The sequence below is a fragment of the Diplotaxodon limnothrissa genome, linkage group LG14 (assembly GCF_057381915.1).
Source record: "Diplotaxodon limnothrissa isolate DT_005_m linkage group LG14, D_limnothrissa_male_GT1.1, whole genome shotgun sequence".
Classification (NCBI taxonomy): domain Eukaryota; kingdom Metazoa; phylum Chordata; class Actinopteri; order Cichliformes; family Cichlidae; genus Diplotaxodon; species Diplotaxodon limnothrissa.
This window is the reverse complement of record NC_140609.1, coordinates 14,079,859-14,098,139: the sequence shown is the minus strand read 5'-3', so window position 1 is coordinate 14,098,139 and position 18,281 is coordinate 14,079,859. Positions and strand designations below refer to the sequence as shown.

Sequence of the window (18,281 nt, the reverse complement as noted above, 5' to 3'; positions counted from 1 at the left end):
AGTTTGCAAAGTACATTATCTATGTTCAGTGTGACTGATCGCAGTGATTGCACGTGTTGCGTCATTTCTTGTTAATTTTTCAAGCTTAGCTCTTTGATTGAACACACTGATAGACGCGGCAGAGCGGCTACCCGTCACCCGGTTCATTACACTTTAAGACATTATGCATAATGTTTGCTTTATGGCACTGGGCCCATCATTTTCCTTCCTTCCAACGTTCATCAAAAACAACAACAGACACACTTGCAGTTACATTTAGTATTCTGGCACTTGCTTACACTTCTGTATCTGACAGCAGCACCGCAGCTCAGACATCAAAGCCGGTTGTGCTGCCCCTCCAGCCCTCACAAAGATCTTGCACAATCATGTCCTGTAATTTGCGGCCCTTGTGAATCATGCGGGCTTTTGATCGACATGCTACATTATCTGATGGAGGAAGACAAAACTTGTAACGTCAGCTGACATAAATGTCTTGTTCTCCAAGTAAGAATGGCATAAAGGCAAATCTATGCATACTGTTGGCAAGTTTTATTATGAGACAAAACTGCATTTAGGCTGATGGTTCACCCACCGACATGTTTGCTCAGTATGAAAAACGACAAGCTGTCAAAGCTGCGGGCAGCTGTGGTCTGACAGCAGATGGACATGTGTGTACATCACCAGTGTTTTACCAATAACAGCGCTGGATTAGAAGCTGATACTCCCTGTTTTCTATCTCTGCAAGTTTCACCAAATCAGATACAGACTCTGCTGCACAACATTGAAAACTGTTGGATTTGAACAGAAGCCCACCTTCTGGCTTTTTAAGCTGCATATCTGTGTGACACGCTGTTTCATCACTACCGTCTGCGTAAAAAGAAAAAAAAAATTACCACCCGCTGTGACGCTCCCACTGAGTGGGAACGTTACTTATAACACTTTACAGCAAATTAGCCTAAACTGGTTTGGATGCAGTAGATTGCACCTGGAGTGAAAATGGTGAGCGATTATCAAGCTATCGACGTAAAACTCTTTGTCTCTGTCTTTTTTCAGGCCGCAGCTGTTTGAGATGGATGCCGTTCTGCGTGGTGATCTACGAGCTCGCTGTCCACTGTGACCTACATACACAGAGGGCTCCTTGCAGAACAAGATACCCACTCTGTGAAAAAAAAAAGAGAAGAAAAAGAAAGGTGACGTCTACCGCTGACATGATTAAGCGGGCGGTGGCATGAAAGCAAAGCAGATTCTGGAGCTAAATCAAAAGGCACAAGATGTCTTGCAAGCTTTTGAAAGCTGGGCAAATGATTTTTCAGGTCACATCTTATTGTTTTTAAATAGGTATGTAGCAGATGTTAAAATAGCCCAAATCCCTTGTGGTTTCGCGTGAAGCTAAAAATGGGTCTGGAGCTGGTCTTGCTGCCACTGGGAATTAGCCCCTGAAACACTGGAAGTGGAACATCCTGCTCTCATTGTCATGAAAATATGAGACCGTGAATGATCAGCGTTCCTTTCACCTGCCTCTCAGGAAGTCGGTGTAACCGCGGGGAAGCTGTTGCGCGCAGGAAATACTTCTGTAGGAAATTGGATGTTATAGAAGAGCACAAGAGGACGCATCCGTGCCTTGTGCAGATTGCTCTGTGCTCTCTTGGTGTGGCACAAATCATTTGTTACGTTGATGAATAACAGAGACCGAGCGCCGGCTCTGACATTTTCTGCACGATGTTACGTCCTCTCCACCTGTTGATCTTTTTGGCTCCCCCTCGTTGCTCTGTTGCCATAGAAACCCTCGGAGAGGAATGAGGGCACCGAAAATGAAACTGGGCCTCGTAGTAGGAGGCAACACCGGACATGTATCAGCGCTCTCCTCCCACTGGCTTTGTCAAACGCTTTTAGAAGCCACGATAATGAGATTCTGTTGGAGCAGCTCCGGACCATCTGAACACACACCTACAAAGCACGCTTGAATCATGACAGGGGGAGAGAGCAGGATGACAGGGAGGATGATCTGAAGTGACAGTACCAAATATGATTCAGGGGAGTCTGGTCTTCAGCCGGCTTTGGCTGACGTTACAAAGGAAGTGAGGAAGCCCGACTGTTCAGTTTCTACAAATAAGAACAGAGTTAAATATTTAAAAACATAGGAAGAGAGTGGCATTGTTCCTCAAAGAAAAAATCTACTGTTTCATATCGTGTTTTTTTAACTAGTACAAGTCCATGCCACAGTGTTGTTTGCTCTGTTTGTGCAGCTGATATACTTAGAAGTAAAAAAAAAAAAAAAAAAGATTTAGCAACTCTGATTCCATTATTGATATCATTGGGTTCTCATTGGCTCTGCTTTGAGAGCAGCCACCATCATTAAGAATTAAGTCCTTACTCAAAAAAGTAATTATTACCCCAAAATGTTTCTTAAAAGTAATGCAGTAAGTTACTTAGAAAAAAGCAATTTATAATACTACTCGTTACATTACTTTTGCGTTGATCCATAAAATATATAAACCTTTAGGCTACAGACCCACACATCGATACAAGTCACTATACTAAGTATGAACCATTAGGGTCTGGCTGCTGGGCTGGGGTCAGCATTTACACGACTTTAACAACATCCTGGGCTCTTGGCTAGCTTAGTATTAGCACGCTATTTAGCTAGCTTAGCCTTAGCATGCTTTCTGTGCAAGTGCTTGAAAAGACCAGAAGTTGTGTTAGCAGCAAAATGCAGTTGTTTCTGACCTGGTTGCAGTTTCTACTTTACCATTGTCCTCTTATGTGCAATAAAAGTAAAAGTAGTGTCCAGAACTACTGAACTCCTCCAGCACACAAGGTGAAATCAGTTGATTGTAGGAGTACAAGTGGAATTGACAAACGGGATCATAGACAAGCTGTCACAGCCAGGATGGCCGGTCTGTTTGCAGAGCAGACTCAAAAGCAGACACGGGAAAGAGAAAACTAAGGTATAACGAAAAGCGAGCTGTTTATTTGGCTGATAGGGGGAAGAGAAGGGGAAAAAAAACACAAAACAAAGGCAAGACGAACTGGGATAAAACTAAAATAGAAACTAAACTAAACAAGACAAGACAAAAAAAAAAAAAAAAAACAAGACTTGAGGCAGAGAAAACAGAAACATGAACAGAAACATGAAAAACCATGAGCCAAGACATGAAGCAATACAGATGACCTGACACTGAACAGAGGGAGACAGAGGATTTAAATACACAGAAGGGTAATGAGGGAAGTGGAAACACCTGGGGAAACACAGCTGACACGAATTAACACATCACCATAGGGAAAACAAAAGTAAACACACTGAACATGGAAATAAGACTATCAATATAAAACAGGAAACATGTTGAGACATGAACTGGCACACGAGAGACAGAGGGAGCGAGCGAGAGAGGAGGAGGGACACAGAGGAGAGAGACACAAGGGTAGCCTACATAGGCAAGGAGATAACACGTGATAAACAGCAAAAGACTCATAAACAAAGAGACGATGGACGATAACATAAACTAGACTAAACTTCAACTAAGACGAACTAATAATAACCCCAGAACAACACTATCTCATAAGTAATCAAAAATACAAAATGCTGAGAATGCCAGACAGGAATGTGAAGTCATTTTTTCATAAGAAGTATCTGAATAATGTTGGAAGAATCAGTTCAGGACATTTTTTGAAGTTTTCACATAGACACGAGGGATTCATCTGCTCCAGACATGTTGTCATTGCAGTATTCAGTTTTATGATGCTGGTAGGCAAGAGGCACAACACAAGGCCCATGTGCTGTCTGTGATGTTTAGCGGATAATCATCTGCACCGTATTCTCACATGGGTGCATTCAGACGTCACACAGGATCTCATCACACGGGGGAAGCTGGCAGGTTAAAGACCGTTTAATGTCACAGCGGAAATGTTTGCAGCTGAACGTCTTTAAACTGTCACAGGAGTCTCGTCTTATTTACTTTACGATGGATTGTGCATTTAAAAACTACGTGAGGATACACGTCCTTCTTTTGGGTTCAATAACTGTTGCAAACAAACAAGTAACAAGTTGTTCTGCTTGTTTCACTATTTCATGAAATGTTGCAAGCATACACACAAAAGGCCAGCCTGATAGGTGTGCGTAAGCACCCTGCTGATGAACAGCGATTGACTGCTGATCAGTGACGTTTGATGTGAGCAGAGCAGATGTTAGAGGCGGATGAATCAGCAGGAGACGAAGCTCCAGACTGGATCAATTCCTCCTGGCAGAGAGCTTCATCCACCAACACCCTCCTCGTCCACCCCCTACAGCTCACTGGTTACCCAACACTCGATATGAGGCTTCAAATAAACACTCAATTTATTTAGTCAGAAACTGAAAAAACACTCAGGCTCTGTAAACCATATTGTTTCTTGGTACAGGAAGAGGAACACAATACAAAACCATTTTAAAATACAAATTTTTACCAATTTATGCAAAATTAATTATGTAAAAATTGAACATTTTAATCTAAAATGTTACATTTAATGAAATCTGGTCAAATGAAATGTACTCTGCTGGTATACATTCATTTTTTACAAGGCACATTTTCCTTAATGATAATTAATCATTAAGGAAAATGTGCCTTGTAAAAAATGAAACTTTAGTTGCTTCATGTTTATTGAAGGTGAAAAATCTTTTGTGTGTGTATGTAAGCACTGATTAAACAGCAACAATCACAAATTAAATTATAGCTGCAAGCAGCGTTGAGAGGGCCCTCGCATCCCAGCGCATTGAGCCACGCCCAACACCTACGCCCAGCAGGTGGCGTTAGAGATTACCATCTGATGTAATGTCACACTGATGCATATAATGTGTGGAACCACCAGTTAAAATCCGATCTAGATCAATGAGGATTATAGCCAACGGTGCAAAGTGAGATTACATGTCGAATGATTGAAATTCGCAGTGGCACCACGGCCACGCCCTATGACGTAAACTCAAAAGCTCAGCGATTTAATATGGCCCAGGTGTGTAGTTGATCTTACCGAATAGGAATTTGATCCAATAAAATTCCTAGGAAGAGTTTGCAAAAATACAACACCTGGAAATGGCAAAATCGGCACCAAAATGTCACCTTCAATTCAAAATAGCAGACTTCCTTTTGGGTTTGGGTCTATGGACCACAAGACTTTTTTGTTCATTTTGCACTTTTCTGATGTAATGATGTACCTCATTACATTTTTCATTCATGTACCTCAAACAATGTGTTTGTAGGAATTCGTTTAACAACACATAGGTGAGCTTGTTTAGGCTCCCTTGCACACTAGTGCTCGGGCCCTAAGAAAGTAAAATTAAACGTATGAAAGGGTTTTCAGTGAAAAGTGATGGAAGAGGAGAAAATATGAGAAAACTATCCCCCGTGACAAGACTGTCCACGGTGTATCGCACAGTTCCATCTCCTTGTTGCTATTGTCCTATTGTTCTCAAACATAAGGCCTGGGGTCCAGAATCGCCCAGGCAATGACTCCAATCCGGCCCTCTGGATGGCTTTTGAAAATATGAAAGGAGTTCACCAAATATGAAGGAGTGCACCACTATTTGCAATCCATTTTACACAAAAAGTAATTAAGTCTACAGAAAAGTCCTAAAAAAAGGTATATTTTAATATTTTATAATTATAGCCCATACTGGGCAATAAACTAGCTTTTTCTGTAATTCTGCACATTTTTCATGTAGTTTCACTGGTTCGGGCTCACTTGCTATCAAAGTCGTCAGTATGTGGCCCACAATGTGAAATAAGTATAGCATCCCTGATTTAGGCACATTGGATCTGTTAGGATGAGGTTTTGCAGAATCGAGGTTAGAATCAGAGGTGCTGGTCAAAGTCGGAAATAGAAAATTTACAGCGTCATAAATTATAGCTTTCACAGTAACTGTTAAAATAATCAACACTTCTGTCAAACAGATTGCACAAAGTAGCTGAACACAGTAATTCTGTTATGTTTCTGTTATGTTTCACAGGTTTTATATAAATAATATGTGAAACACCTCCAAGATTAACAGCCCTGCGATCTTTGGGGGAATTTTAAAGAAAAAGTTTCTTTATCACTTTTACTGAACAAGAATCCTAAATTGATTACATATTTAGTTATGAAATATCAAAACTGTAAATTAGAGCATAAATAACAGCTTAGTCCTAAGATGTATGGTATACAGACTTGTAGTCAAGACCGCCTAAACCAAGACAAAACCAAGACCAAGACAATGTCGAGACGAAACCAAGATCGAGACCGAGACCAAAAAGTCTTTAAACTGCAGCCAGATGCTGCTTCGTTTACTGGTGTCAGGCATATTTATGTGTTATGCACTCGCACAGCCCTCCTCACCGCTGTCTACTGTCTCACTCGCGTACTGAGAGGACAGACGCATGCTCCACTTGACCGTCGCATCTCTCACCCTCTCTGTTTTTCACATAATGATATTATCCTATATCCTCGCATGTGATTGGCCACAATATGCAGGGATTGGAGCATAGCTGAGCCACTGTGTGAGAGCTGAGCAGCGAAAGGAAATTAAGTGAGGAGCCGGCTCTCGCTCAATGGGAGTCGACTCTTCTGATTCACTACAAAGCACTCTCTAAGCACGGCTCTTAGAGCTGATGCTTTTGCGCATGACACATTATCGAACGTTACGTTGTGTGTCATGGATGCTGTTGACTCCAAATCTCCCGACCACTATCTCGACCTGAGACAACGAGACCAAGACAAGACCAAGACCACGTAAAAGTGGTCTCGAGACTGGTCTCAGGACATCCAACTGTAATGGTATAACTATAGTAATAACAACCAGAAAGCATTTTCTAGGTAATTTAGAAACGGTCATGTGACCAACTGTTAAAAGTGGCTTAAACTAAAATGAGACTTTTGATACAGTCCAACCAATACAACATTCAAGCTCACAACCAATTTAGCATCACATACATTATTTTTATTAGTAGTAAGTAGTAGCAGTAATAAAAATAATATGATACTATTATTACTATAATACTATTATCAGTTGGTTACAATGATTTCAGTCTGTTTGAACACTGATTTGGATGCATGTGCTCGAGTCAGAGCTCTCCCTTCCACTACAAAAACAAGTGGAACTTCTTTATTGTCATCTGTGTACTTCCTGATGAATACATTTCTACCACAATCTCCAACAGACAGCCAAATTTTCCACAGCGCCTCTCCTATCAACTGAAAGACGGGCCCAGCTGTTAATACGAGCTAATCTCTGTGTCTAACGCCTCAGGCTGGTGACTGCGCCCCGCTCGTCTCTCTGTCGGAGGTGCTCGACTGGTCCTGAAGGGATTTTTTTTGGATTAAGCTGGCATTTATTGTCTGCAGCTGAGAGAAGACGTTTATAACACACACCAGTACACAGACACTTGCCACAGCGTGGTGGCGTGTCTCCCAGCTGGCCTCATTAAATAACATATTGTCATATAAACCTGACTGACAAGTTGTGTTTGAGAAAGAGATGGCAGGAGTCAGTTCTGCATCTGTCACTGAGTCACCATGTTTTGGAAGATAGAGGGCAACAGAGCAGAGGATGATTCACGCGCTCGCTCTGCTGCCGGTCTCTCTTCGAAGGCATTTGTATGGATCAGAACTCAGGACACGTCTCTGCAAGCCCAAACCTATAAACTACCCTAAACCATGGAGGACAAGCAGTTTTCAAATGCATCTTGCTCCTATATTGTCACTGTAAGCGTTAACTGTTTACATGTGGTTATTAACACTATCATTAAAATGTGGCCAAAGTGAGACTGAAAAACAGTCAGCGTGAAAAGGAAAATAACAAAGACGTCACAGGCAGCTGCTGCAGAAGTAAACAGGCCAGCACTCACAGTTTCATTTATAAGCTATAAATAGAGTCCAACCCAGCAAATTTATGAACAAATAACAACAAGTTAGATTAAAAAAAGATAAATTTTTAACACTGGGTCTGTGTTGATGTCTGAGCCAGGAGTGCAGGGATTGAATGAACAGTGGCAGTAACACATCTAAGAACAGTTGGGACAGGGGCAGCAGAAAACTGGAAAAGCAAGTGAAACTAAAAAGAAACAGCCGGAGGAAGATTTTGAAGCTCATTAGGTTTTTTGGCAAAATAAAAGACGCGCACCAGATAAGAAGTTCCAACGCGCACATGCTCACATTTGCGTCCATATAAAAGGCACTGTTTTTGTCCGCTAGAGTGGGATTTTCTCTGCATATTCTGCACCACGTCTCTGTGCGTTCATCATTTGTTTGAAGCCAGCTCACCTCCTGCAACCGCTTTTCCGAGAATATGCGCTTCTTTTGTGGTTCGGACTCCTTCTGACATTTCTTTGGAGGTGGAGGAACACCAAAGTAATTGCTTAAAGGAGCTTGCTTCTTCGACATCTTCTAAACAAATGTCTGTCCTCCTCCAGAAAATCTTATGTACGCAAACACGTGTTGCAACTTCTTATCTGGTGCGCTTCTTTTATTTTGACAGTGAATGCGCACCTGCGGACGACTTCTGTGTCTTCTGTGTCTATAAAGCATAATATCATCAACAAGGTCTCAAAATCTGGAGAAATCTCTGTGCGCAATGATGAAAATCTGAGTCTGTCACAGAAATCTGTTGGTTGTTTTTCAAATATCAAAGTAATGCAGAACGATGCTGGTTAGTATGGCTAACATATGTTTTACCTTTTTTTTTTTTTTTGCATCTTCCATTCATAGAGAGGACAAGAAAGAGAGATGGGCTACAGACTGGTGATTCTGTATATGGAGTTTGCATGTCCTAGTGACCACTCAAAGTAAAGTTATGGCTTTGTCTGCATGTATTTAGCTGCTAGAGGTTTTCTTTGCTGCTAGAAAGACTTCATACAGAGCTCTCCTGTCTTGTGCTTTCTCCGTGGTGGGTGGGGGCGCTGTACTGGGCTCTGTGTGTTTCTGAGATGGCCATATAAGGAAAACCCCTCCTGCTTACATCATCCAGAATCAAGAAGGAAAAAAATACAGCAGAAATCATTTATACACTTTAAAGCTGGAGTAGCTAGTAGCTTGCAAATAAAGATTTTTTAAAAAAACTCATGAAACACATACTCAAACCTTCCACACCCCTGATACAGACCCTGATTATGTTGACAGGAGCAACAACAAGACTAATCATTACAAGCGACAGTAAAATGATGGTGTCACAGTGAGGGTTATAATCGGGGGGAATTAGTGCTGAGTAAGAGCTGCACAGCCATTTTTATATTATACAGTGACTAGCGATGAAAGTGGCTGCTGCTCCATTAAATATATAAATAGAAAAGAGGGCAGATGAAACGCAATAGAAAAAAAACACGAAACCACAGGGAGAATTGTAATGACTTTTCTATCCAGGACAGGAGGTGGATGTTTTGCTGCCAGGCAAAAGAAGAATTAAAGAGCAAATGACACAGACACAAAAGCCCCATTCACGATGAGCGCGCCGGGGGGTGGGCGGCTGCAGATACTCGAGTGGGCAGGGCTGTATGAAAAAGAACAAGAAAAGAAAAATGATTGAGGTTGAACAGCGGTATTATATTTTGCTTGTTGTTAGCTGACCAGTGCGGTGGATGACTTGCTTTAATAATGAATTCTGCGCTGTTCTGTAACCACCAATTGAATTATGAATAACATATTTTCTAACACTTTCAAAAATTTTAGGGGGGTATGTAAAATTTCTCCCATTTTCTCCCCATTTGGTTCTCTGTCTCTTGTGCTTTGTTGTAAGTTTTACTTCTCTTGTCATTGTCTTAATTAGTTTCAGCTGAGCTATGTTAACGCGGCGTTTCCGTTCTCCTTGATTATCTTCCTTTATCTATTTAAATCCTCAGTTTTCATCTCCTCTTTGTTGAGTCATCCTTTGTCGCTGTTGCCCTCCTTCATGTGCTTGCTCTGTTGTTTTATTTTTTGCCCCTTTTCAGATTACCTCAGTAAAAGTTTATTTTCTGTTTAAGAAATTGGTCTCAAAAGTCTCCATTTGAGCCTGCAGTCCGTACTTTATGACAGTGATTTCTGCTAAGTTAAGACTCCACTCTGCTGTGCCTCTGAGTGGGTTGTGAATGGGGGTCTTGGTTGATCACTCATGAGGAATCATAACTGGTTGGTTTGACTATAATAAAAACTTTTGGTCGTCATTCATTATTAAACTACCAGGTTACAGTAACAATATGACAAAGTGGCAAATAAATTCGAGGGTTACCTAGGCAACCAGAACCTTGACTGCCCAGCAATGTGCACCGCCCCTTTAAATTAACGTGTTACCATGCTAGTAAACCTATCATAGAGGTATTTAATCCTGATGACCCAAAACCTTACAAGCCTGCACATTTAAATTTGATGAAATGCTAAAGTGATTTTATCCAATAGAGGAGATATTTCACTCTGAACCACGTAACTGAACCTGATGGTGGCATTAAAGGAAAAGTCTTCAGGGCACGCTGAATCTTTGTGCAAATTTTAACTACAATACTTCAAACAACCTGAAAACTCACTGGTTATTGTTTTTTTGACTCAACCTCTGGATACAGCTGCCAGTATTTTGGGGCTTCGAGTGTAGATAATGAATATCCAGACAGTAATCTAATATCTGTACAAGACCTTCTGCTCAGCGCACCATTCATTGATTACAGCGTGAGTAGATTGAGGTTATGTTTTAAAATAGCTGATAAAACCATCACCAGAGAATAGGCAACAGTTCTGAGACTGTGTGCATTCTGAGCACTGACCAAACAACAGACATACAGATATCTGTCTCCAGATCATCCAGTGCAGCAGCTGTAGAGATGGTTCAATCAGCAGTGGACTTTTTGACTCAGGAGATTGAAGTCACCACCTAGAACAACACTACTACTGTCAGTCTGTCTAAAAAAAAACAAACACATTCGAAACAACCAGTGTGATTGAAATCACGGCAGCATGTGCACTTGCTTTTGAGCAGCTCATATCCACCGCATTTGTATTAGGCTTCACTAATCCTCACACCAGCGTCTCCTCGTACTCTTTCCCCAGATCAAAAGAGCAGGTGATGTGTGATATGGAAATGACCAGAGTCTTTGGCCTCAAGCCTTCCTGTTCAAAGGCGGCACGTGTATGCCTCGGGACATCGACATGAACACCACCAAAACCTCAGTGATAATAGCTCAAAGAAGGCTCTTTTTGCTGAAGGGTAGATATCAAATCAAAGGTATCAGTGGGGGCATAAGCAGCCGGCTAGCATCCCTTCATTCATCTGTACCTAATTAAACAAGCAGCCATGTTTCTCTTTGCTAACAGTTTATCCGCTTACTAGAATCAGAACCTATTTTTGTCTTTGTCACAAAGAGATTTTGACACATTTCCATTGCACTGCCCGCTGCTTTATTCAAGTTTAGCCTTCACTAAGGTGTAATGAGAACTGAAGGTTTTAGTAACAGCAACTTCAGCATCCATCTATTCAACACCTTTTAAGAATATGAGAAGAATCTCTCTTCCAATGAAAGAAAGAAAAACTATTTAATCAGCCTTAAAATTTGTCTTTATTCGTAATTAGAGTGAGGCAAAGAAGCTGGACATAAAACAGAAAAAGTTTTAAAAGTAACCATGGACTCCTTTAATGGGAAATTCGACTTTCAACATTGTGGCATCAGCGTGACCTGAGATCTTTACATAACGACTGGTTGGTAAAGCAAAGATTAAAGCCTTGCATCTTGTTCTGCTGATCCTTGTGCCTGGTCTGAACCTGCATTTAAGTGGTACGTGGTGTAATATCCAGTTAGAAATTCGCTGATATTACCCACCAAGAAATCTTATTTATTCAAGCAATTAGAATCGGCAGTCAGCTAACACTAAAGTAGGTTTTTCTGACCATTTCAGTCCCAGTTATGATCCTCAGTCAGGGCAGTTCATAGAGACTGATGTGATGCACAGGAATGTTAGTTCGCAGTCTTGTATGATTCAGAATCATCAGCTTTGCCATGTGGAAAATCTTCTAAACAAACAACGATTCACTGACAACCACATTCTTTACAAAATAAAGAGGATAAGCAAACTTACTGATGCACAGTATACAGCATATATAAATAGAAATGTATTCTTTATGCTTGCTGTCTTCCCGCTGACTAACAAGCCAGGGATATCAAAGAGACCAAAGGCTGGTGATGAGCTCTGAGCTCCGCTTAATTGGATGTAGCTCAGGCTGTATCTGTAGCAGCAGAGTGAATGGTCCTGGGAGACAAGAGCTGACCGCCACACACCCACACACAGACTCCCTTCTCTTCCAATTAAAAAGAGCTTCAGGACTTGGTTTTGTTTACTTTCGCAGAGTCCTGTCAGGAGAACGATCTTTTCATTGAAGAGTTGGCACATGCAGCTGGAAAAGAAAATAAACCGTCTGTCATTAGAACATTAATTTTGCTTCCTGCTCGAAACTTTTTGAAAGAATTGCTGGTGACTCTCGCTGCATTTATGTTTTAAAGTCTAATAAACGTCTTCAGCCTGCTTCTGGATCTTAGAAAAATGTAGAATCCCCCCCCCCCAAAAAGGAGACACAAATTATACTGTAAGTAATTTTAAATAGTTCATAAGTACAGTTTAAGTGGTGCTTAAATTCAGGTACTTTATGGGAAAAGAGGCACAAATTATACTGTGAGTAATTTTTGTAGCTCCTAAGTAAATTGGCTAAGCGACTAAGTGTGTATGTAAATTTTAAATAGTGTGTAATGTCAGGTATTTTACGGAAAGGAGATACAAATAATATTGTAAGTAATGTTAAGTGGTGTGTCATTCCTGTATTGGAGGGAACATTTCCAGGTCCTGTAAATGCTTTCTACTTTCAGCAGCGTGGGTTTTATTATGTAGTGGGTTAACCTCGCCTTTTTACATTATTATTATGTGTTGGTGCTGCACAATTCAGTTGTCTTCTTATACCGTCTATAAAAATGTGATAGGGATGGTTCTCCCTTTCCTACCAACCACAAACACTGCAGGGCGCCAAGTCCAACACTGTTCAACCATCAACCGGAGCTTTCAAAAAGACTGTGAGGAAAAATTACATTAGGGTGAATGACGAAAGACTTATTCCAGTAGAATAATTTGTAGAACAAAACAGAATTAACAACAAATCGTTCTTATTAGCTTTGAATACTTTTATTTATACTAGTAAAGTACTGTTTGTACAGTTTAGTTACTTCTTTGGACTTCATTTGATTTTTGTTTTCTTATGTTCTCTCTAGAGGTAATATCTGAAAATAATCTGTTTGCGCATTAGAAAAGCTTCTGATTCTACATATATTTAGCCGATATTTTTCCTTCTATGAATATGGAAATGTATTTATTTTGCCTGCAACCCCACTGTGTGGATCAGAATCATCTTTATTTGGCCAAGTTTGTGCACAAAAACAAGGAATGTGACCACAATTCACTATACAAACAACTATACAAACTATAAATGCAAAACAGAGTAGTATAACTGCATATGTACATATGACCTGAATGATATAACAGCGGGTTATTTCACATCGTTCGTCGGAGTGACAGCTGATTATTGCTTTTTTATTGCACTGACAGTAACAAAATGAGTTGTCAAGTTCGGAAACTTTGCCTTTACTTACCTGTCTTCCTCTTCCCCACTGTGCAGGTGTCAGCTCTGCTCCACGTGTCTGTTCCTTTATGACACACGGAGCAGAGCAGCAGAGAAGTGCTTTATTTGACTTGTGATATGTCTTCTAGCACAGAAAGACGCTATATGTAACAACCACATTAGTAAAATTGTTACTTATTATGTTCATACGCTGGTTTTTGAACATTTAGTAAAGGTTTTTGACCTGATGACAGACACAGACTCAGCTGTAGCCAGCATGACGTCACCTACTGACATGAGAAGGCTCGAGATGAGCATTTCCAGCCTTGTCATCTTTGTGAGTAGAGAAACTGCGGGCTCATTGGTCGATCGGAAGTCATGAGCCAATAAGTATAGCTCCTTTCTGAAATATACAACCTGGATCATGTATTTAAATTGAACCAAAATGAGTGACTGAGCCCATAAACCGACAACAATATGATCTGTAGTGACAGTAGGGAGCAGGTGGAAGACAGCCTGGAGAGGTGGAGGTATGCTCTGGAGAGAGTAGTAGAAACTAGATAGAATACAGACAGGAGGCAGAGCTGAAGGTGTTAAGATTTTCACTGATGTAGTGAGCCAGCATAAGGAATAGGTGCAGCTTAGGGTCTCACTCATGTTTCGAGTCTTGCATGCTAAGCTAAGCTAAGCTTCCACTGGTTAGATCTGCCCACGAAGCCACAGATGTTAGAAAAGGGTGCAAGAAGCCTGAAGATTTCAACTATGCTTATGTAACAGCACAACAGAGAAAGCATGAGTGGGTAATGAGAGAGAATAATGATTGGCAAATCTTCCAGCTGAGATCTAAAAAGATCATCATCAAAAGACTTGAAACGCCGCTAGTTCTTCGCAGCGCTGACATGCTCATATGAGCTTATTAAGCTGGGGCAGACCTGCCTGCTGTAGAGGCTAATAACTCATGTGCCATATATCACCTCTCTGAATAGCAGCAAATAAAAATGAATTCTGTGTTTATAATGCCAGGGCTGTAGTTTAGTCTGCAAATTCTGCTATGATCCACTGCTTTAATATGCAGTAGCTGACTGGCTTAGTAACCCATGCAGCAAGCACTCCGTGAATTTGCTTCATGACGGATGGCTGTTTGGTGCTGTAACAGCCCTACTGTGTTGTAGAGCAAGCTAGCAAATCCGTCAGGGTGCACAACAGGCCCTTCAGTAATGAATAAGTGAGCGGCTGAGCAGCTAATAACTCGCAGAAAGGCCAGTGGCAGTAAATTCCATCAGGACAGCTTACAGGCCGCTATCCAGGAAAAAAAAAAGGTACAGGCAAATATTAAACCCAGAGAGAAACACTTAGAGGGTTTATTTTCCCCATGTTGCCCACTGCTGTGGTTTGCATTAGTCTGCTTTGATTAGAGCAGTATACACACTGCCAGGGAGGTAAGTAACAAAGCAGGATTAGCCGCAGAACTTAAAATATGTCGCAAAATATCCCAAGGCACAACAAAGACTTAAAAGTAAGCACACTGTGCAAGTTTTGTTTCACAGATTCAGCTTTGTGAGCAGCGTCACAGGCTGGAGGTAGAATTTAGACTAAAAGAGGAGGAAAGTGTGGACTTTTCATAGCTTTCTGTCACTGTTTCTCCTTTCTTCATTCTCATTTCTTAAGCTAGGAGTAGGCGGATCGATCCAAATATCGATAGGATCGATACCAATGCTGCTACAGATATCAGATCGATACTAGCGTGACGGGATCGATATTTTGCTGTGTTTCACTCGCCTAAGTTCAGTGCGTTGCACCCGTTCATCAGAAAGTAGACAAACACCGCTCCTCTCATGCAGGCACACTTTGCTCCGCCCCCTCCTCCATGCCCTGCTGTGCACAGCAGCAACGTGTTGCAGTGAATGAGGAAGTATAGCATTGTGTAGAAGTTCTTTACAGCTGTATATTAAAACACTGGAAACAGTTCTGCGTGTACTGTGGGAACACCATCGACTTGTGCTACTGGTCATGAAAATATGTTCAGATTTGGCAGATTGATGATCATTCATCATCTCATAAATCATGACACACCGCTGTTCCCTACTTAAGCTGCCTTTAAAAGTTAAAAGCATCAGTCTCTGCATTGGTGTTGGCAATATTGGCCCTGTATGCTCGGTATTGGGTCGATACCAAAATTTGCAGTATGGCACAGCACTACCGTAGGCCACTACGTCTTCCCACCATATGACTTGTCCTCCTCCTGCTTTGCCCTGTCTCTTTTCTTCAGTCTCTCCTCCCCCTCTCTCACTCGACCATCTGCGTTTTGATGCATGCACAGAACGTGAGATGCAAACCAGCTTTGTGCTCAGCCAGTCAGGTCATTTACTAAATCTCAATTGACTGCTGCTCCAGTTTCCATGGAGAAGAAACAAGCAACAGGGGAGCACAAAAATCAATGATTCCCCACTGGGCCCGGCTCGGGTCTTGTGCCGGGCCTGAGCTGTGGCGCATAAGAGGATGTTGTTGTCCTGCACAACAAAACACTGTGCAGAGTGCTTGGGCAGTTGTGCGTTCTCCTCTTTGCATTAAATTGTCACCCCTCAGCTCGGGTGGTGTGATGACACCGGCGTCTGCGGTTCGTGTGGGCCAGAGTAACAGTTAAGCAGGCTGCAGAGGTAAAAATAAAAAATGCTTTCTATTCTGAGTTAAAACCAGGACAGCCAAGGAGACAGTGATCGTGTCCCTTGCTAAACACTCCACTACATTATTTAGATCCTGCTAGCGCCTGTCTTCTATCGTACATACATGGATGCATATGCTTTGTAAGGAAGCACTCAGTATGCAAAGGTGCTAACTCTGGGGGGAGGATATGGCTGCCACCTGTTGGTGATTCTGCTGAGGTTCACCCAGTCACCTTGCTGTTTCCCCTCCGTGATGCTGCGGCAGACTCATTTATCCTCTCTGCCGCTGGCGGATGCTCTCTTTCACCCCAGCATGACTCAGAAGCCTGGCTGCCTATTGAGCCTAATGCTGCAGATGCTCAGCTACAGTTCGCTCATTTTAAGCTTCGAAATGAAGCTCGTTTAATCCAGCAGCAGACGCGATTTTTGCAAAAATCAGAAATGTGCCAAACTGAATAAAAGAACGAGGGCTTAGTCAGGAGTACAAAGGTGGAGCTGAAGTGTAGGTTAACGTCAAGGAAAAGGAAAATAGAGGAAAATTTCTGTCCTGTTCATTTAAATTCAATTCAGTTTTACTTTTACAGCCCCAAGCATAACACCAGTCACCACAAGACACTTTATATTGTAAGGTACAGAAACACTATGAGCAAGCATTTGGCGACAGTAGGAAGGAAAAACTCCCTTTAAACAGGAAGAAACCTTCAGCAGACCGAGCTCAGGCAGGAGCATCTGCTTCTGTTAAAGTCTGCTAGCGAACAGCTTGTCACTCATCAAAACTGTCTTCCAGTGGAGTAAAACAACTCTTTAAATATGCCATGTTAACAAAACCTTGCTCCTGACACTTTCTCCAGTGGGCTCTCAGTTTACCTTAATAAAAGCTCTGTGCTGGTTTAAAAGACAGACGTGAGCATCTTCAGGAATATGTGAAAAAAAACGGCACTTCTCTTATTCATCACCATCCAGATGTAGTTAATGAATTCGGTGTGGCTCTGCATCCCTGGTGTTAATAAATTCACCCATACTTGAGTTTACACCCCAGTGAACATGCTCACTAGTGTGCAGCAGATAAATTCAATGTTAACTGTAACTTTGCAGTTCACATAAATAACATCAAAATAATGTTTTATAACATATAATAAACTACTTATATGCGCTTCATATATGGTACAGATAAAAATACACACATTTATAGTTTTCGCTTGCATCGCACTGCTGCCGCTCTTCCCTCCTGTTGCCACAGCAACGCAGCACTCGTCTCCATGTCTCTGTGATAGCACATGCTTTGATTAAATCACCGTCGGCAAACAGCGGGGAGCACTACAACGCAGTGTACCCTCAGCCTAATCTAGTGTAAAGGCGCACGTAGAAATAACACGGACACATGATGCAGGTTTGTCATTGACGTCATCTTTGGTGAAGCCTCGATTATGATCCTAAAATAGCAGTGAAAGTTCCCACAACTGAAAACAATTAGTTATAATAACATAAGTGCGCACTAAACCAAACTAAACTACATTTTCCCACCGTGATTTTACAGAAAGTGACACAACTGGTGCCAGTTTTCTCCACATGACCAACAAAATTGCCAAACTTGCACCGGCTACTCCTTGACCTCCACTTCCTGCTCACTAAGTATGTGAAATCTTCTCCAGCAAAAGCATCACTTACGGGGACTGCTCACAGTCCATCGTGTGACAACACAGGTAGCAAAAGGTTAAAAAATTAAATACCTCACAGTTGCGTCCAGTGAAGCCCTGGTTACACGTACACGCGTACTCCCAGATGTCCTCTGGCCTGCCTGCCGAGGGGAGGAGGGCCAAGCAGAATCCCCCGTTGAGGCAGGGTCTGCCTTCGCAGGGGTCCGGACGAGGTGTCGCCTGGGTCGGGGTGGGCTCGGCCGGTGCCGGGGTGTCCGGGGCCAGCTGGAACGGAGAGGGGACGGCCCCGATGCTGCTGCTGTTGCTGCCGCTGGTCAGGAGCAGGACGGTGAGAAGCAGGGGGGACGTGAAGCTCCCTGCGTTCTTTGTGGGACGGCAACAAGGAACTGCCGGCACACTGAACACACTCATCCTCAT

At 42.0% G+C, this 18,281-nt stretch overlaps 1 protein-coding gene across 1 annotated transcript in view; it reads right to left on the bottom strand.

Annotated features, from left to right (window-relative positions):
- dner (delta/notch-like EGF repeat containing) overlaps positions 1–18,281 on the bottom strand; it is a 76,338-nt gene extending 58,057 nt beyond the window's left edge. The window contains exon 1 of the mRNA XM_085371236.1: positions 17,937–18,281. Within this exon, the coding sequence (XP_085227362.1) occupies positions 17,937–18,281 (345 nt within the window). The remainder of the gene's footprint in view (positions 1–17,936) is intronic.